Source organism: Poecilia reticulata, linkage group LG15, assembly GCF_000633615.1.
Source record: "Poecilia reticulata strain Guanapo linkage group LG15, Guppy_female_1.0+MT, whole genome shotgun sequence".
NCBI lineage: Eukaryota > Metazoa > Chordata > Actinopteri > Cyprinodontiformes > Poeciliidae > Poecilia > Poecilia reticulata.
Window position 1 is genome coordinate 26,232,118 of NC_024345.1, and position 21,738 is coordinate 26,253,855.

The 21,738-nt window shown below is 38.1% G+C and overlaps 1 protein-coding gene across 2 annotated transcripts; it reads right to left on the reverse strand.

Moving 5' to 3' along the window:
* Positions 1-307: 307 nt before the first annotated feature.
* Positions 308-12,726, reverse strand: LOC103477245 (transmembrane protein 121). Of its 2 annotated transcripts, none has more exons than XR_001777325.1 (2): positions 2,383-12,726; positions 308-2,303 (listed from the first exon to the last, which is right to left on the reverse strand). XR_001777325.1 is itself a non-coding variant. In XM_017308868.1 (2 exons), the coding sequence occupies exon 2, from the start codon at positions 11,004-11,006 to the stop codon at positions 10,056-10,058; it is 951 nt and encodes a 316-aa protein (XP_017164357.1). In that variant the 5' UTR covers positions 11,007-11,195; positions 11,475-12,726; the 3' UTR covers positions 308-10,055. The 2 variants fall into 2 exon arrangements, 1 of the variants encoding a protein (XP_017164357.1); XM_017308868.1 differs by having other exon boundaries at positions 308-11,195; positions 11,475-12,726.
* Positions 12,727-21,738: the final 9,012 nt, after the last annotated feature.

A 21,738-nucleotide genomic window follows, 5' to 3' on the forward strand; every position in this document is an offset into this window, starting at 1 on the left:
TGCAATCAATATTCATCTGTTATAACAGAAGCAGGTTTCAAAACCAACCCTTTAAAATATGTATCTGTCAAGGAAAAGCACAATATATTGATGAATGAAGTATGTAAAAAGCGAGAAAACAATGATGCAAACGCATTTATACCCCATCAACATTTCCACTTCATGTTACCGCCACAACGTCTATTATATTTTAGTCAATTCAGTTTATTTATGTAGCACTTGATCAAAACATGTCATTATCCTTCAAAAAGTTCTTATCTAGAGAAATCTGACAGATTTCATCAAGTCAATGACTGGCAACGTTCACTCCACCTAGAAAAGGATTTATTGACTGTAGACAAGTTGTTGACTACAGCTATCCCACATACTGTACATGCATGACAGTGGAGAGGAAAAACTCCCCCTTAACATGAAGAAACCTCCAGCAGAACCAGAACCTGGCTCAGTGTAAACAACTCACTGAGAGTTTAAGACAAAGCAGATACAAACGGAAGAAAAAGAAAACACTCCTACATTTGTTCTTCTGTGTTAAAGAAAAGTAAAAACTTATTAATGGTAGGAGAGGGAGGCTGTTAAGTGATTTGCAGCATTATCTCAGCTGATTCCCTCATTCAGGAAAGTATTGTAGCTAAACAGAACACCAGACCAGATGTAGCTTCTGTGGAGAGAGAAAACTGAAAGAAAACAAAGTTAACAGTTGAAATAACAGCAAATTGGAGAGGAAAAGTAGCAGCGCGAAGAAAAGAGGTCAGTTTCTCCTCCAGCAGCCTAAGCCTAAAGCAGCATAACTAAAGAGATAGCTCTAGATTTATTTAAGTTTAGTTGATGGGGACAGACAAAATTACATTGACAAACTGAGTGAAACAGCAGTCCCTTGTCTGTATTATGGTGCTTATAGCATACTAATATAGGCAGGTTTCTAGACTGTCTTTCATAAACGATAACTAAGAATTAAAAAGTGACAAAATAAAGAATGACATGCAAAGTGAAAAATAACAAATTGCTTCACACATTTATTTCCAAACAAAACACAGAACTGTGGTGTGTATTCACAGCTTTTAATTCTCCACCCACCCGGAAGGGACACGTTAAAAATGACGGAAGGTGTTCTGGTCGGATGAGTCCACAACTGAACTTTATTTTTAATTGTAAAAAATGTTTGCAACCACATATTATTTTCCCTCCACTTCATATTTAGGCAATACTTTGTTTTGGTATGTTGCATGAAGTCACAATGGCTTCACATTGGATTAAACAGTCAAGACAACAGTTCTTAAAATGGGGCCCTTTACATCAATAAATTAAAAATATCTTTTTTGGGGGGTGGCATTTAAGTCAAGCTGAATTCCCTGGAGCTCCCAACTGCATTTATCTGGCTGTAGCGACCATCATTTTAGCTGCTTGCTGTGGGGAAGATATTATCTGTGATTTGCCTCATTAAGCTGAAAAACACCAGAGCTACCTTGTTCCTTCAACAACTCCTGATTCTTGAGCCACATCCACAGAAAATCCCAGGGCATTTTGGGATGAAATCCATTTGCTGTGGGCTTTATTGTAGCCAGACGGCAAAAGTCAAAGCAAGATTAAATGGCCAAGGTGAAGCATTCTTTTCAAACTGTCCTCCCTCACCGTCTCTTTCATTACTACCTGCGGTGAGGTTTTTTTTGTTGCACCTCTCATCCTGAGGCTCAGCGCTGTTTCAGAGCGGACAGTCTTTCAGAATGAGTGACAGAGAGAAGTTGACCAAGTGAAAGGGGCAGAAATTACAATATGCTTCCTGTCGCAAGGTGAAGGAGTCCATTTAGAGGAAGGAAATAAAGCATCTCTAGTATTTTTATATGCCACATGTTCTCCTTTAAGTTGAAGTTTAAATGTATTTCTAGTATAAAATGGATAGGGCAGTGAAATGGTTTGCTTTTTTTTGTCACTAAAATATTTCAGATCAATGAAAAAAAATTAATAATAACCTGAAGAAATAAAAATAATTTAAAGTAGAGAGTTCATTCATGAAGAGAAAAAAGCGTTTTTATCCAACCTGGTCATTTATGAAAAAAAAAAAAAACTCCCTAAACCAAATAACAGGTTGGAAAAACTTTGGTAGCATTAACTTTACATCACTGTGGATGAATTAAGCTTTGCAGGACTATTTTAATTAATCCACAATGTCAGTTGTTTACACTCCTACTTTCAATCAGACCGGACATTGACTAGGCCAATTCAAAACCTTCATTTTGTTTGACAATGTCAGTTGTTTACACTCCTACTTTCAATCAGACCGGACATTGACTAGGCCAATTCAAAACCTTCATTTTGTTTGACAATGTCAGTTGTTTACACTCCTACTTTCAATCAGACCGGACATTGACTAGGCCAATTCAAAACCTTCATTTTGTTTGTCTTTTCTAAGACTTTCAGAATGGTCTTCCCATTGCGCTTCAGGACATCGTCCTGCTGCACAAATCAAGTGAGCTTCAGGTCGAAACATGCATGGCCTCATGTTCTCCTGGGAGATTTACAGCAACAATGAGAAGCTGTCTCTGACCATCACATTAATACCGCCACATTTGACTGGCAAAATGGTTTTTTTTTTGCTTGTTTTTTTTTCTGACATGGTTTTTGCATCCCAAATGCTGTGCTTAAATGCATTTCTGGATCATTTTGTGAACTTGTCAATCGGTTTATTTGTTTATGGAGTAATTTTGGTAGAAATTGTACTTTTTTTTGCCATTAATAGCCAGTAGCTCATAGTTTCCTGGAGATCTAAAGCTTTAGAAATTGCTTTGCAATCCTTTCCAGATTGATAAAAAAATTGTTGCTTAAATTTCTTTAGTTTTTTTTTTATTTAAGTTTTTTAGCCTACTTCAAATTGTCAGAAGTATTTGTTCTTTGGTGATTTTTTGAGGAAATACCACCTTAGTGTGCTTGATGTAACTGAAAATGCGTATTATCGCAATTAATACATGATTTATCAAGAAGGGCAATAATATTTTTACATATTGTCAAGTTTATTTGGATAGGTTCTTTCATTAAAATGAAAAGTGTATTATAAAACCACATTTTATATTGACTAAGCTTATATCTCATATTAAACTGCGTTTCATTTACATGTGACAAAAAGCAGAAGAAATCTGTGCGGAGGAAAATCCTTTTTTTCACAGCTCCATATTTACATACATTTTATTTCCTCCACAGATATTAGACTGAGAGAATATTATTTCAGATTTTTCGACGGTTTACATATGAATAGGTTCCTGAGAAAATGCCCTGTAAGCATCACAGCGACTTATAAACCTTCTGAATCTTTTATAGGTCAACAGGACCTGAGAGAAAACTTGCAGAATTGCTTGGATTTAAATGATAAATCTCGTTGAACTGCTGGGTTGCTTGAATATTTACACAACTCTTCATAATTCATATTTTTATACAACACTTAACACCACTCTGAGCAGGCGCCTCTCGTTTCTGGTGTCCATGGTTTCCCGTTGTGTCGACTAAGAGCTGCTGACCTGATTATAGGCAGGATCATATTGTAGCTGCGAGTCTCAGGCTTGATCTCCAGTCAGGGTCATACTTCATAGCCGTCGGTAATCCTCACAAACTGTGCATATGCGCGATAGCGAAACCTCCCGTGTCGCAGGGGCATGAAATGAAAACATGCATGGCTGGATGTGTGGGGAAGCTGTTTCATAATTATCCAGGCTGTAATTTGGTGATTAAGAGCGCCAAGATAAAGATTAATTGCAGAAGCATTTTGACTGTAGAACAGATAATTGCCTCTTTTCAGCAAACTGTAAAAGGATGTTGCTCGGAGCTGCTGTGTGTTTGGAGTCTATGCATGCAAACAAATTTAGAGTGAATTAGATGAACTATGCCAAGAAACATCATTTTTATTTGCTTCACTCCTGCACAGGGGCATCTCAGTTTAAGGATGATGAATCTAAAACTTTGTGAAGTGACATGCAGAGTCCCAACTCAAGCTGGGTTGTAGGATACTCCATACTCGAGATGAGCTTTAGGCACACACATCTCAGCAGCATCAAAGACCTCCTGCTGCTCCGTCAAAAAAATATGGTATTTTCTTTTGCAGAAGATGGTTGTTTCAAATCTTATCAGTTTTCCTCCAGACAGGAGAATCAATACTTGATGAGGATTCATTTTCTCTGCCGGTTTGTTCTCGTCACCTTCTAACATGCCTTCCCTGAAAAATACATTTGTTACTCGACTCTGTTGCCATTTAAGACTGCCGAAGGTCAAGCTGTGAATTTACAGACACTGTTTGTCTTGCTGTCTTGTCCCAGGCAGCTTTGTCAGTGTTTATATCGTAGGTGTGGATAGGCAGCCTTTCCAATTATTACATTTGAGAGGGGAAGAGATGACTCAAGAACCTGTTGGGAAGTCATTGTAAGAAAGCACAGAAAAGTTTGAGCTACTAAAGTTATTTGAAACATTTATTTTTGTCCTGTTGAAATGAATTTTAATGGAAAAAATACTATATTAAGGGAAAGGTTACCTGGCAAAGATGAGCTATGCCTTGCTAAATTATTCATTTCATTTTGAACTTTCCCATGTTTTATCTCATTTTTATTCACTGTCATTCATTTTACTGAGATAATGCAACAGACCAACATAAATCATTACATAAGGGTGAAAGGAAACAATGCATAGTTTTGTTTCTTTTTAACTGATATGTAATCTGCCCTCTTTGTAGAAACACTTTTAATGGGGCATGTGGGACAGGAATTTTCAAGTTTTTCCTCAGATTCTTAATTGAACAACTTTAACTAGGCCATTATCTAAACTACTCGATTGAAGATGAACCTCAAAGTCTCATGTCTTTGGCAGCCTCTCACAGATTTCCATCCAGGCTTGCTCTGTATTAAACTCTATAAGCTATGACCTGTAAAAAATTTAATTAAAAAAAAGTAAACCCATAGTATGATGCTCCCACAACCATGTTTTACTGCTACATTAGTGTATTTGGAGTAAAATTCAGTATTGTATTTCATAAGTACTACATTTTACATTTAAGCAAAAAATACAAAGTTTTGATCTCGTATAATAAGAGATCCTCCCTCTACAGGTTTACTGTGTCCCTTAGTTTAAATTTATATTTTGGTAACTTTATATTTTGTCTGTTGTCATTTTAAAATATTTAATCAGATTTTATGATCACTTACTCAGTGCTTCAGTAGTCTTTTTATTAAATAGATTTTTTTTATTCTACAGTAATTTCTTGGAAAGCTACTTTTTACTTGAGGAAAAATGTGTTAAATATTAAATATTCAGCAGAAGTTATTCTCAGTTAAGTTAATATTCTCAGCAGAATTTACTGAGAATGTTAAATATTCTCAGTAAATATTTATTTACTGAGAAGTATGACCAGTCTTGCTAGACTATAAATTTAAAGCTAACTGGAAATTAAAATCGGTGCAAGTCTAATATGAGTTTTTAAAATGTATCTAGTTTGTACTATTCCCACCCCATGTCACAAGCAAAATTACACAAATAGATAGATGGAAAAAATGGAAATCTTATTTTGGGAATAAAATTCCAAAACCTCCCCAAAAAATCTATTTTTCATGCAGCAGGATCCAAACATTGCAGTCTTACATTTTTATATTGTGCTTTTCTAAACGACGTCAATGTGAACTATTTTACTCTCAGTTCGTTTGTTTTGCCGTTTGATCAAACTGAGTTATTCCAGCAACTCTATTTCTTTCAGTTCTACTTTCCAGCTCTGTCAGTTCTCAATTCAATCATCAGTTTTGACAACCCTGCTTTTCTCCGCTCGTTTTTCCCTGAACCAATCAAAATTCAGTCTTTTTATTCCTCGGTGAGTTATCCAAAGCATCTCTATCTTTTCTGAAGCTACCTATAAATACAAGAGGGGCATTCGTTTTTCTGTTTTCAGGATTTATATGCATCTACTGCTAATCTATTGATGAGGCTTATGTGTCACCATCACACCAGACTAAGCCCTCAGTATGACATCTAAAGTTTGCCACAACATGGATGATTCCTGCTTGTAGAAGTATTTGCAGATGCACGATGAACCCAGTACTTAAGGGCATTATGTAGATTTAAGCAGGACCGTTAATAATGGCAGTTCTCCAACTTCAAAAATCTCAACAAGAGAATGACATGAACAGATTTTGTCACTAACAAATGTGTGTCTATATGAGAACCTATGGGTATATCCTGGGCTTCCTCTGGAAAATGGCTCACAGCTGGAGAAAAGTGCGCATCCCTCCAAATTGCACCTCCAGGCTGTTTAATAAGAGCAACTCTTTCAAGCTTTAGTTAAAATGTAAAATATGTTTTTCTATCAAAGAGATGCCCAGACAAAAATATGGAGGAGGGGAAAAAGGACTCGCAGGCAACAAAAATATTAGATTATATTTAAAAAAATCAAATATCAAAGCAATCATGATAAACTAGTGTAATATTTTATTAAACAATCAAAGCTGTGTGATTTTTGTTAGAAACGTTATTGTAGATCTGGAAAGATCTTTCAGTAAAATAAATGTAGTTTCCAAGTTTTGTTTCTGCCAACAAGGACAGTATATGAGTCACTGAGAAAGCTTTATGTATTTACCCAATTTTTATAACTGGCAAGTTTGCTTTTGAGTAAATGCCACACGATCTTTATGATTCTACTTTGAGATTGAAGCAGAAAAATATGGTTAATAAAAGAGAAATATTTTAACATTTTCAGTCGTAGGCAGATTTGAATCTGTCAATAAAAATGTCACCCCAGCATTGTTTTTATGTGTCTGTCTGAATCAACTGCATGTGCAGATGAGTAAAACATGCTGTAATTGTAATTGATTCCTGGGCTGCTCTTTGGACCTCCATGCAATAAATTTTCTTAATTAGTGCAAGATTTCCTCATGTTATGAATATGAAATAATCTACTAAACACATCAGTTTCTGCTCCATAAAGTTGAGCTTTAGCAGTTAGTTTTTTAAATGCATCTCTTCATCTTAAATCTTTTTTTCTGTGAAATTTGTACAGATGGACTTCAGGAAAACTATTTCATGTTTACATTAATTTCAGTTACATTTGTGTTTCTGTCACTTGTAAAAACACTAAAAACATTACGTTTTTAAGTCCTTACACTTTTTAAATGCGCAGAGTTGATACATTCAGCAGAACATATCGCATTGTTTTAATATACCATTATTTTAAAAGAAGGATATTTTCCTTTCATTGCAACAGTTCTGTATAAACGATATTATCCAATAGTGCATTATAGTGTCTAAATTGCTGATGTTGTATCTTTACAAGCCAACAACACCGACAAGTAGTGCTGACTACAGCAGTCTTAATGTGAAATCCTGCTTTGTGCCACTTAATGTTGCCACCTTCCCGTAGCTGAGCCTTGCACAGATGGAAATGTTAGATCATCTCCTGCACTCTCGGGGTTTTAGCAAACACTGTGCTTTAAATTACGCACACACAGCCACAGGTGAGCGAAATTAATCCAAGTCCTCATCTGAACCATCCGGGGAAAATAGAACTGTCGATGACCAGAACTCTGCTTCTTTTGTGTGCAGTTTTGCGGGAGAGTAATAACAATTCCCTCTGAGGGAAATGTATTCAGAGAAGGCAAACAAACAGTCAAAAACTTCAGCTCTGACTCAACTGGTGGTGTGGGTGGGAAAAGAGCTTGTGAAAGAGCAAGATTTGTCATATCAAGACAAGACGTGTGCTTGGCTGTTTTTGTGGATTCACATCACTGCACCAAAGTATCTATTTTGTCCTTTTGTGTGAGGAACAGAATGACAGTGCTTACAACCGCTGTTGCCACTAAGCACAAGCTCAGATAGTCGTATGCCTGAGGTGGATATTAAACAGGCTTTCTTATTTAGGATTCATTTACCCTCCTGCAGCGCTGTTTCTTGGCAATGCATTTAATCTCAAAGAAATAGCAATATGGTGATTATTTGCATTGATCAAACAGTTCATAGCATACAGAGTTGAACCTAAATGTTTCCATCATCAGAAATAACCCTGCAAAATATGATGAAACTCAAAAACAATTTATATTTGTGAAAGAAAACTTTACGCATTGCAATTCTTTTTCAGAGTGAAATAATTAAACAAAACATACTTTTGAAAGTGTAAATGTACATCTGCTTTGTTTTTTTCATATGTTAAACTTCACCATTCAGGCTCAAATATATTCATATACCCTGCTAATGTTTAAATGTCCATTGGAAAGTTGCACCTTGACCACAGACTTTTTGAAATGATCAACAGACGTCTTGCTTTAATTTGTCTGGATATCCAACCAAATCAATTCATCTCAATTGGTTAGGTGTTGATTAATTAAAATGTTTTGATGAGACAGATTTTTGTTGTTGAGACGCCAGTCTGAACAACAAGTGGCACAGAAGTGACCTGAATATGCAAAGCCTCACTCTCTGCACGCTGTGTTAACAGTTATGGTCATAAATGCTGTTTTGGCACAAGGTTTATTTTGAAGGAGATTAACACTGCTAACAGGAAGTTGCATGTCAATGTGACTAACTTGATGCACCTTGTTTTTCACAAAGTGTGAATAAAGAAGCACAAACTCTTAAAAATAATAATACATACCAGTAGTTCACTGTATCGGGGTTAAGGAGCATAGTCACATGTGAATACTTAAAACCCACGAATACTTCAGGCCCTCTCAAAAAATGCTTATAGCTGCCTATCTTAATAGATCAGACACCAAAAGTCCTTAATATGCATCTTAACACTATTGAGAAGTTATTCTCTACAGTCTTCCTTATTTGGCTCTTCCTTAATGGTACTCCTGGATTGGCTAGTTTGCAATTGCCAGCCAACAGTGTGTCAAGTAGCATTACATCGGTATTTCAGTCCTTGCTTTGGTCAGACAGTGCATTCCAATAGGATCATACACACATAAAAAGATTGTTTCTGAAAGGTGCTTCACAAAACTCAGACCTCAGCCTTTTTTTTAACACTCTTAACCATGTTTGTAAGAGTTATCCACACTGAGAAACAAACCAGTTAAAATTAACATTATCAATTAATCCCAAAGCAGAGTCAAACGTTTTTCCGTAAGTGTGTTGGTGGCAAAAACCTGTCTCTGTTTGGTATACAGTTTGCTAATGGAAATCTGTCCAAATATTAGCAGGGGACAAGTGTCAGTTATTATGTATAATATAGACTCTGTAAATTAGAACATATTTATGCTAAACTTAAATTTGTGCAACCAGTTTTATTTTTTTGCGTTTGTTAATTGTTCAATCATCTCACACTGGAAAAAGAACAAATTCAAATGTATAATTGAAAGCCTATCATTTAAATTGAAGTCTGTCATGGATGGATGTAAGCTTCTCACCTGGATAGAACTGATTCATTTATTTTCTCCCAACACTCGTCACAAAGTTGGCATTTACTAAATTATTTCTTAAAAAAATAAATATACTCATCGGACCAATAACTTTAAAATTATTTTATGACAAAACCCTCTTACAGCCAGTGAGAAAGCAGGAAAGCCTTTATCTTTTACACAGTATATGATCAAAGAGCCACATATAAAAACGCACTTCTTTTAAGAGACGGGGCTTTCACCGCAGTTTTTTTACCCTCATTACTTTGATTTTCTCATTTGGTCTCGTCTCTCTTTGACAAGGTAAAGCCCTCGACTACTAAGAAACAACTGAGAAACAGAAATACACGCCACAGCACACAGACCCTTAGGTTTTCGATTGGAATGCAACACACAATTCAAAAATATACTCTATTTTTTTGCTGTAGATTTTTTTTCTTTGTATATATAGAAAAAATACACAGGTAATTAAATTCACCATGGGAAATGCTTTGAGTCATCGGTAATGCCGCTGTGACAGCACTGCTCTGTCTGCACTAAGTGTCTGCAGTGTCCTGTGTGCCATTAAGCATCAGGGATCATAATCTCCCGTGTGTTCACATGAGTGTTCACACGACCTAAAAGGTGTGGAACACTGCTCCCTGCCAGCATCATGAGAGTCCCATTTACTCATATTGACATTTCGTAGGGTTCACCCCCTACATTATGTCATGTGTGTTCACAGGTTGTCACTTCGGGTAGAGGCGTCTGGTCCTGCATGACCACTTGAGGTGGAGTGGGCGCAGGACGAGCTTGTGCAACTGAGTTTTTTTGCAGCTCCACTCCAAAGGCAGGAGGAGCGTTCTGCAACTGTCTTCTGTACTGCACAAAGCTGCAGGTCTTTAGGATGATGGCCAGTATGTTCTTTCCGATTAGGATCCCAGATACTCTTGCGTCCCTGTACAGAAACATATTCCCTCCACGGATGAAGAGCGTGATGATGTTGATGGTCACCAGGCTGAGGATGGGGTACAGTAGCATCTTGTGGGGGACAATGTTTATGCCCTGCATGCTGATTTCGCTCAAAGACACACAGGGCAGCACAAGGAGCAGGATGTAGCAGTAGAAGAACATGAGGCCTTCTGCCCACAGAGGAAGCCCTTTCTTCTGAGGCTCCCACAGGTTAGCTTGGATGTCCAGTATGTCAAGCAAGTCCACCACTACCCAGAAGAGGCGATTGCGAATCTCCTCCCGTTTCTTGAAAGCCTTGACGTACTCCATGTGGTCGATGGCCACCAGCACAATGAACAGCACTGGAATGCAAATGGACAGCAGCAACGTCAAGGCTTTCCTCGCGAGAGCGTCCAAGCTCTTCCTGTCTGCTTTGTAGTTCTGATACACAAAGTAGACTTTGATCTCGAGCACAAAGATATAGAGGAACCAGAGGATCATGGCATAGCCTCGTTTGGCAGTCCGCACCTCAGCGCCCACCCACACTGCCACGTATCGGAGCACGATCAAAAAACAGATGTCCCCCACCATCACCATGATGCAGATGCCAATCTTGCGGGGTCCGTGGTTCTGCTCCACCAGGTAGGCATCAATTAGTGCCATGCTGCTCATGATAAGAATGGTGGAAAGGCAAACGTGGGGCTTGTTGGTGGGGGGTGGGGGTACCATCCTTGCCTGGGTTGAAGGTGGTGGGAAAGGAGGAGGAGGAGAGTTGCTGACTGGGGAGTGTAGAGGTTTCTCAGTTTAAACTAGATGGTGGTTTTCCCCTCCATTGCTTCTGTCTTGGAAAGAATCCAGGATACATTAATTGGATTCCCAGAGATCACTTCAATCAATCTCTGTTGGTGCCCAAGCCACCTGCCGGGTAGACAGCACCCCTCATTTAGTAAATGATGCTCATTGGCAAATGGTGTGTAAACATCCAGGACAACTTGTCACATGAATTAATAGATGTCAAGATGTGCATACCTTTTACACCTTAATCATCATTTGTTAAACATAACTGTTCAATCAGTGGGTTTCAATTTGTGTTATTAGCTTAGACAAAAGCTGCATCATTGTGCTTTCACTAGAGCCATCCATTATTTGGACTCGAGCTTAAGATTTAGAGGGAAGAAAATCTAGCCCAATACTCACTTGTCCCTTTTCATACTTTTTCTTAATAACTGGCAGCAAGCAATCATCCATGAGAGAAAACGCATAGGTAATCCACAGGAGAAGAGAAAATGCCTGAGATCTTCTCCTTCTCTCAGACATAAATCCAGCAGACGTAGATGGATTTTTTTTCTTTATGGTGCAAAGAAGAAATCGCAAAATACTGCCGTCATAATCCACTTTCTACTCTGAATCAGGAGGAGGCATCTCAACGGTCCCCAAGACAACTCTCCATTCCTGTAACTAAGAAGAAATCTGTGATGTGCTCAGACGGTTTACAGGCCCAACTCCAAAAAATAAAAAGTAGTAAAGTTTAGAAAAAAAAATCTTATTTTAGAAGACAAATTTCTCTCCAGAAGTTAATATCCATCATCCACGGGCAACAACACCAGACATTTCTTGGTTAAGTCAGAAGAAACTGAAGGGTTGTAATAGATTTTTAAATGCAGTGAGTGTCTCGCTGTCCTTTTTCCACTCTAGTGTTTGTGAGAGTATCTCTCTTTGTGCGTTTCTGCTGTCGCCACGCTTCGTTTTCCGAAGTAAAATGCTGCCCCCTTGGCGAGCTCCTGTCTGCTTTTCCACTTCTCTGTCTCCTTCTGGAAGCTTTTTGCCACAGCCACCAGGATCAACAGTGTCAGTGGATTCCCCTGTCCCCAGTCGGCACCACCGGCACAGCGTTACTCCAACGCAGCCGCCACTTTCCGGTCTCTGTGCGCTTCTTAGCCCCTCTGTATGAAGTGTAGAGAGAAGCACTCCTCTGCCGCGTGCAGACGCACTCCTGAGGTTTCTTTTGCTCTGGAGCTCGCAGCCACCTTCCTCTTCTTTCTCCCTCTTCGGCTGAAGTAAAGGCACTTGCTGTGTGGGGGTGACGCTCAGCAGAGCACAGCTGCAGAGAGACGGAGAGAAAAGAGGTAGAGAGAGAGAGGGAGAGACTTTTCCAGGGGGTGGAGAGAGGCGGGCTGAGGCGGGGGTTAGCTGAATGCACAACTTCTCCCTCTCTCACCCCATTTCCTCCTCTTCTTTTTTGTCACATTATGCTTAGCGCTGATATCCTATTTTCTCCGGCAATCTCATTTTTTAGTTCCCAGTTGAAGTGGTGCTTTCCTCACTCTTTAAGAAGCTCGTTACCTCAACATGCATTTTTTTCTCTCTCTCTTTTGACTCGGAAGGTGCAGAGATTTAGAGTGAGCCATTGGACAGAGGAAATCCTCTTCAGGGGGACGGGATGTAGAAATCCAGCTTCCCAGAAGGCTGTGACTGGTGGGGAGAGGTGAAGGGGGAGGCAGCGGCTCCTCCTGACAGAGAGCCTTTCTATTGATCCACCAACAGAGCAGTGAATCAGGACACTGAGATGGGGCCAGAGACCACAGATGAGGGGTAAGACAGGGAGGTACAGGTGTGGAGAGAGCAAATGAGCAAAAAAAATAAATGCAAGATAAGAACATCTGAGATAAGACCAAATAAAGAATGCATGGGTTGGGACTTGATGTCAAGGCAACATTTGAGTCTGACAGAATAGATTGAAAGATGATACAGTGCCTTTAAAAAGTATGTTTCTCCTAAAGTTTTGCCCTTTCTTTAGGAAATTGCTCAAGCTCAGATTGAATTGCGTGTCTGTGAGCAGTCATTTCCAAATCTTCCCAAAGGTTCATTGTTGGATTAAATTTTTAACTTTAACGCATTACTTTACTCTAAACCATATGCTTTTTAATTTTTAGAGTTGCTGTTCTGCAGAAACTTTCAGGTTCACAGCAAACCCACGTTTTCTTCTAGGATGGTCCAATATTGCCATTGTCAGCCTTCCCAATAACTGAGTGGCTTCTCTTTCATCTGGTTAAAAATGTCCCTGTAGCATGATGATGCCAACATCATGTCGCACTGTGGGAGTGGAGTATTTAGATTGTGTGCAGTCTCAGAATCGATTCACATATGAAACCGTGGGCTTAGCAAATCACTGTGAAACCCATTACTGTGTATGTTAAGGGTCTGCAACTCCAGTCCCCAAGTGCCACTGTCCAGTGCAACTTCTGGATCCATCCCTGCTCCAACACACCTAAATCAGGCTTTTGCAAAACCTGCTGACATGCTATGGAGGTAATTAAGCCTTTCGATTCAGATGTGTTAGAGCAGAGATACAAGGCAGCAGCACTTGATGACTGGAGTTGTAAACTACTAGAGTATGTGTTGTGTGACAGCAGAGCATTAAGCATGTGACTTTGCTCCTTGCATGCATGTTAAACAATAATTTAACTTGGTGGGAGGAATCTTCTTGATGATCTTGTTGCAGTATGTGGCGTAGTGGGTGGGCATTGAGGTGCAGACTGCCAGATGAGTTTACACCATAATCCTCTGGCTCTTCTTCATCTTTGTGCTTGAGATCAAAGTCTACATTGTGTATCAAAACTACAAAGGAAACTGGAAAAGCTTTGCATGTCAAATAATTTTACCTTGTCATCTGACCGCCTAAAATCTTAGACAACAAGGGTGACGGAGACTTAGACAGAAGAAGCTCGCGGGGTCTCTGTATCCAAAGATTAAAGATGTAATCAAATTAAAAGCTGTAATAGCAATAATAGTTCCCTAGAATCAATTTTAGTATTTAGTATCAGTAAAGCTGTATGTGATGATGAATTATTAAATAACCAATTCCCTTCATTAACTTATTTGTGTCCTTCTTGTGACCTGCTCAGCGGTCTTCTCACACTGTTGATTCTAGCGCAGAGCATGCCGCTGCTTACAGCTTCTTTTTTCCTCATTATACGTATCATAATCTCATCTGACGAGAATAATTTCTTCCAAATGTTTGCCTTCTCTCCCACATAGCCTGGGGCAAACTGCCGTGGTGCTTCTTGCATCTTTGCCTTTGTCATTCCTTCATAAAGGCCAGATCTTTGGAGAGAGGCACCATGACTTAGTTGTTCTGTCAACACATTCTTCCACTTGAGTTGATGATTTTTGTAGCTCCTCCAGAGTTACTCTGTGCCTTTTGGGCTCTTCTCTGCTCAGTGAAGAAAGATGAACATGTCTTGGTAGGTTTGCAGTTGTTTGTACTGTTTTTTTTTTATGTGTTTCTTGGTCTTCATTGTAATGTTTGTTCACTGTTGTTCCCCAACAAACTTCTGAGATTTTGCTTTAGATGGATTCTGGATACTAATTCAGCAGCAGAGTATCAGAATAAAAGGAAAGAATACTAATGCACTCCACACTTCACACTACAATTGGTGTCATTTTCTTTCAGATTTTCCATTCTGTGTTGGTCAGTCCATAAAACTGCTTTAAAACAATTTGAAGTTTGTTTTTGTAAAAGATATTGTATTCCTGCTTTTTTTTTTCTTTTTACGTAGAAGAAGGTTGGTGTATTTACTTTGAGATGCAGCATGCTAACACAGATACTTGTGTTTATCCAGCTGGGCCAATTAGGGATAATCCTTTCTCAGAGGAACCACGCTGCTTTCATCACTACAGTATGAAGCCATTCACTTGCTGCCTCATGAATTGCATTTTTTGACGACTCAAAAATATTGGTTTCCTTTGCTGTGTGCGGCTGCACTTTTCATCCAACTGTGTAATGACAACTGAAGATAATCGCAGTCAATCTCTGCTTTTTCCCCCCCTCGCAGTTATGAATAGATCCTGCTTCCAGCTGTGGGTCAGCTGACAGCTGCCATCATGGTGGTTTACGACCTTTATCAGGCCCATTTTTTTCATTTCAGGCATATGGATGCCTCATGTTTGAGAAACGATGTCAAGTGAAAAGCCATCGGCCTTTTGCTTGCTTTCTCATTGACTATTTCTTTTGGATTTATTGGTCGTTATTTAACAATGACCAGAGGAGTGATGAACTGTGATTTTCTTTGCAAATTGTAAAATCAGAGTTCTTCCCACAGCAGTTCTTAACACATTTCAGTATTCATAATAAACCCCCATAGTAGGCCTTACTTTAATGCTAAGTGGTGTTTAAGGGTTGTGGCAACATGGAGGATAAATGAAACGTTGTGTAATGGAAGGTCATAGGTCTGATCCTCTCGACAGCCAAGCACGCCTGCTAACAGCCACCTGTCCTTGAACAGGACACTAACCCACTACCTGCCCACTCAGAGTCGCTGTGGGTGACGAAGCAAGCTAAACGCTGGAAATTCAAATGAGGGCCTGGCTTGTCTGCTCAACGGGGGAGTAAATCTGTGATCTTAATAGTTTTGCTCCACCTGAAGTCAGTATTGGAGAATGATACAGCACCTCTATTATCCACTTTATTATTCCTCCCACATCTCGACCACTAATCTATAATTTATATCTTCATTTACATGCCTTTTGTGAGATACTACAAAGTCTAAGAGTGTGTTAGTCTCGCAATTAAAAGGCCAGGCATCACAGGCTTAAACGCGGAGGTGATGTTTCCTTATTTACTATTTTGTACTTCATAATCAGACAGTGACAAACGTGTCCCCCTCTTTCTACACTTTTTATCTAAATATTTTATTAGTTTCAATCTTGTCCAGTGACTGATGCAGTTATAGATGAGGTTAAGAATGCAAACGGCTAGGTTTCTTTGGATAAAAACTTTATACTACTTCGAGACAAATTTTATTTGTCTTGTTTTTTTACCTGTATATTCTGCACTAATGGAAAGCAGTTTGGTTCAGTTAGTGGTAACTAACTGAGATTCCTGTACTATTTGATCATTAGGCTCAATTGGAATGTATGAATGATTGAACTGAAATAGTTTTTATGTCCTGAGATGATATTTGAATTGAATTGAATTGAATTGAATACATTTGTTGATCATCTTACAGCTCACTGTAGCTGCTCTTCATTTCCCCTGTAAAGTGATTTAATGAAATGCAGTTGTAGACCTGCATAAATTTAGAATTTTAATCTGTCAAGAAATGTTTATATTGCAAAGATGTGCTAAACTTTAGAAGTCTGTTGGGCTCGAATTTTAGCATTGCTCATGTTGTGTTTCTATTCTTATGTGTTTTGATCTTAAGCTGTGATTCAGTGCTTGTGTGATTTGTCACAGATCAATTTATTCTCGTGCTTTCTTCTTCATCACTTTGTAGTGTTTACATAGTTTCTGTCCTTTTCCAAATGTTGTCCTTCAGCTCCTCTCCTCATTCTCCCCAACATTTATTCCACATTTTCTTACTCGCCTGATTTCACTTAAGCAATCATCTCTGCAGGATGCACTAAATTTGACCTCCTACTGAACTCTGTTGCTTTTGTATGTGTTGTCACAAAAAATATTCATGTCAAAGGAGTTCCACGTAAATATAACTAGCATTTTTCAGATGATTATTGAATTTATTGTGGAAATAGACTATTTAAACCAATTGTTCCCTGGGAAAAGGGCCCCTTAAGGCTTCTATTACTTCCGTCAGGATTTAATTCATGGCTCCATCAGTCGCTCATTACTGTTAATGTGATGCTTTATTTAAAGTACAGTCAATTGTCGCGCTAAGAGAGTGGAAAGTCATGCGTGTTAATAAGTGGCCTGCATGTAATCTAACCAAAGCATGGTTAGATTGTTAGACCAGGAAATATAGCACATTTATCTGAAAAATGTTTCTTAGTCTGCCATCTCTGTTGTGAACTCTGGAGGCAATTGGGTGCACTGGATGTATTTTATTTTATCAGTTTATGCAGCAGAAAACAAATGCATACCACACTTTTCATTCATAAAAAAAATATCAAATCAATTGAGATTATTTATTCACAAGCTAAATACAAAATGTAACTTCAATCTACTTTATGAAAAATGCTAAATCCAATTTAATTACAGAAATATTTGTATTTTTTGTTCACACTGTTTTCAGTAGTTTTCTTATGCGAGATATTCTTCTGCATCAAAAATCAAAAGACAAGAACAAATCATAATGGGAAGCTAATAGACGAAAAGACTGCAGAGGAGAGACAATTGTCCTGCACAAATTTGTTTGTATTCTTCTAAAACAAACCAAAAGGAAAACATCTCCAGTATCTCTGAAATATCTTGAAGCTATTCATTACTTGAACGTTAACACAATTCAGGCTTTGATGTTGATAATTGATTTAGGCATAGCAACAGGGACAAAGCCTCGTTGCTTAGGCAGGCGAACAAGCAACAAATACCACACAGTAAAGTAACTGGGCTTTGACTCTAATGTGGATCTTTATTTTATGCAAATAGCCGAGCATACCTTTCCAGAGAATACAACACTACATATTCAGAAATGTTCCCCTGACAACCAAGAGCAGCTTTAGAAACACAATTTCTTATCTTGTTTGGAAATATATAATAGCGCAAAATTCAACACAGTGGGTTACACGTCAACCCTGCTTAAGCAATTCATTCAGTTCAACCTCTAAATATGTGAAAACAAAATACTCCCTGCCTATGAAGGTACAGTAGAGCATCCAAGAACAGGTCCAGCTTCTGTCTGATTGCAAATCCCAGTTCAATCAGTGACCTATTCTTCTGATCCATTTCTGTGGTCTATGTTTATAGTTGTCAGAGTTCAGATAAGATGAGCTGAATACTCTCAGAGGAGGCAAGTTGTGGAGGCAAAAGGGAGCTTGAGTTACAAAAGGTAAGAGCAAGGTTGAACAAAATCAGCCATGCGAGCAAAGATTGGAGAGCAAGCAGAGACAGAATACAGAACAGGGGAAAGGCCACTTCATGCTGCTCCCCAGTCCATCATATGGAAACAATGCTGCAACTTTGTTTTGCTCTATCATATTGTTGGCTCGATAAACATGAATAAAAAATCACAAATTGACCTTTGATAACAAAGTTCTAATGCTAAACAATACAAAAAGTCAATAAAGTAGATGTGTTTTTGTTGTTGCAGTCAGAGGTGGAGAGAGCACCCAGAGATTGTACTCAAGAAAAAGTAGCACTACTTGTGCGGCATATTTCTTACTGAGAAATTACACCAGAGTAAGAAGGCTTCTTAAGTAACTCATAAATCAGATTTAAACAGAAATAAAGTAATGTACAAGCAAGTTCTAAAATGAAAAATAGCACAAATATAATTACAAAATGACAGTTTAAATAGAAGAAACACTGTTTTTACTGCATAAAACTTATAAAACGAATACAGTTGGTCAAGTGCACGTTAGAAAAGAGTAAAGTACTTCCAGTGACAATGAATAGTCTTTACTGCATTTGTGTTACTTCCAAATAATTCAGTTGTCTTAGCAGATAGAAAATATTAAAACAAGCTTGTGCAAAATCAAGAAGTCTCACTTTAACATAAATTGTAAATTTGTTTCTTTTATTCATTTTTGGTTAAAATTTGTTCTAATATAATTTTTCTCGAATGAGAGTAAAAGGTATCATGTAGTAAAACTACCCATGAAGGTTCATTTCTTCCAGGAAGATTTTATTTCATTAATTTAAAATTTAAAATGAACATGTCACATCTTGATATAAAAAAACATATAATAGCTTTTTCAGTCAGAAAAAGCTATTATATTTTGCTCGGTTTTGTGAACCGAGCAAAATCGGTTCACAAAACCATAAGCGCCTAAGCATCAATCAGCCATCCATGTAGAGACATACTTTACTTTAAACACTAAACAGAAAGTTGAGTACATGCAACTAGTTGCCACCCATCTCTGGTACCATTCAAAATGTTTTGTGGTGTGGAAAGCCAAACTTCAGGAAGGAAGTAACTAATTTAGGAACTGCAGAACATCTGGCTTTATCCAAATGTAACAAAGTGAAGGTGAGAAACAGGAAGGAATGAGTGGAAAATGGGCTGAGGTGTAGATTGCAACAGGATGAAGCTATGAGGGAAGAAGAGCAGGAACAGCTCAAGGAGACAGACTGGAGTGACACAAAAAACAACAAACATGGCGATCATAGAAAAAAGAAACCTGAATACAAATAACAGTGTAAATAACTGAACAGAGCACAAAAAATGACTCCAAACCAACGTCAAGGTTAGTAAACAAAAACAAGAGTCCTAGACGTGTAACCTTGATTTCAAAATAAAAGAAACACCTTTGTGTAGCTGCCCTGCATTTAAATGGTGGAAGAAAACATGATGATCCCATGTACCCTCAGTTCACATTTAATATTGCGCCAGACATTTCACAGAGTGAAACAGAGCAATGTTTCAAACACAGGATGATATTTTCACTCTTTTATTTCTGTTTACTATCATGATACTCTGCTTAGAGCTGATAAAACATGACATTTAAGATTAGGGTATTACGTAACACCCATAAAAACATTTTTAATAAAGGAATGTGGACTTAAAAACAGTGTATTTTATACCTGCTTGCTAATCACTACTAATTTCTGAAGGCAGTTGATTACACTGAATTGTATTTGTGTGGTGATGTATTACATTTTATAGTTATGCATTATTTGACAAAGTGTGTAACTTTCTAGCTAACTTTTATGAAAAATGAAATAACTTTTCCGACGTTGATGAAGCTGATGGCAAAGCAGAGAGGAAGGATTCCTGGTGGAATGAAGTGACTGATTGAAAATGAGAGGAATGGAAAAGAAAGATCATTGCAAAATCAGTGGCAAGCAGCCAAACCAAGATAGAAACTTCATCTTTCAGTCATTTTTTTTTTTTTTTGTTCATTTCTTCAAGGCTTTCATCAAAGTCACTCCGCTGCCTGTTAAATATATAGCATTCCCACTAGATAAAGGTTTAGGATGCTCCACAGTTGAGAGGCTTTTTTGAAAGCAATTTATGTTATTTCCCTTAATGCATCTGCAGCACTGAGAGGAGATATTAATGTGCATGTGATCGCTGCAGGTAGCAGTACAATTATAGGAGCATGCACCAGTGGATGAGTTTATCGGATTTGCTTTGTGTTCAGACTGCAAATGATTTACAATCGCAAAACATTTATAAAATTCCCAATATGGTCAGACGCATAAAACCCAAAGAGAAACATAATGTGTAGAATTACCACGTGTCTGGTTCACAGGAGATGAAACACTCTCCTCTTTGCTCCTAGATAAAAATTAAATAAATAGTCCTGAATGCAACACAGACAATCCGCTCCGGTGTGGCAGCTTTGAATTCAGTGTCAGCAAGTTGTGAAAAGAGTGGGGAATTTACATCAGCACAGACAATTTGTACATGAGGCATAACAGCAGAAATAGGACACATAAATCACATTAGCTGTAACCCCGTGTCTACCATCGATTACCTGCAGGAAAACAAATGGGAGCGGAGAGGCTCCCCCGTCCTTAAACATCCCCATCAGGCTTCTAACCACCAGAGGATCATGGAGTGGATGGGCTGAACTGCTCCCACTGGGGCAATCAAATTCAATTGGGGGAAGGTTGCAGTGAGGGCTGAGGAGGTCAGGCTTCCCGACATCGTCTTACTGTCTTTCAGACATCCATGAGAGCAGGTGCAGACCTCCTCAGTGCTCAGCCCCTGCAGCAATATCGCTTATCAGCAGGTATGAATAACTATGTACAAGTGCATGGTGCTGCGTTTTACATGTTTGTGATTTTGGGTCAAATCTGACACAAAAGGTGTGGAGGAAGGGCTGAAAACCATACAGACCTGGATCTAAGTGTATTTGCATTTCATTGATTTCGTTTGCAGCCTTGTGTGGGAGAGCCAAGGAATAAGAGGTTTTGAAATGATTGTCACGTTCAAGGAAATCAGCCTTTAAAAATATTCATGCTTTTGAAAACCTGGACCGAATACTTCATTATCCTTAAAAACATTTCAACCAAATGTAACTTTGGGTTGATAAATTATTTAACACAATGCAGATGTAGTTGTAAATATACAGAAATAAGTGCAAAAATGTTCATTGCCCTTAAAATTGTTCACATGTCAGGTTGACATGACAAATTTTACTTTACTGTGTACTCTGTAATAGACCAACAAACACACTGAAGTGTATAACTTTAAAATGAAAGTATGGTATGTATTTTTTAATAAATAAGTGAAAAGTAATTTTTATTGTATGTATTTGTATCCAGTTCAGCTTAGTTTTTACTTAGAGGTGTCAGAGTATCATTTTTAAAATTGCTACAGGTTTCATAGTCCTGACAATTAAGTCATGCTATTTTTTTGTTTATGCATCACATAAAATCCAATTAAAATACATAACAGTTTATTTTAAAGTGACAAAATACACAATTTCAGGGGTAAAAATACTACTGCAAGGCGGTATAAATCAGGGTCACACAGCAAAAGCAGATTTATATTTGTCATACAAGTGTCAAAGTGTTTCGATGTCTAGGATTCTGAGTGACAGCTTTTATCATGCAAGATGA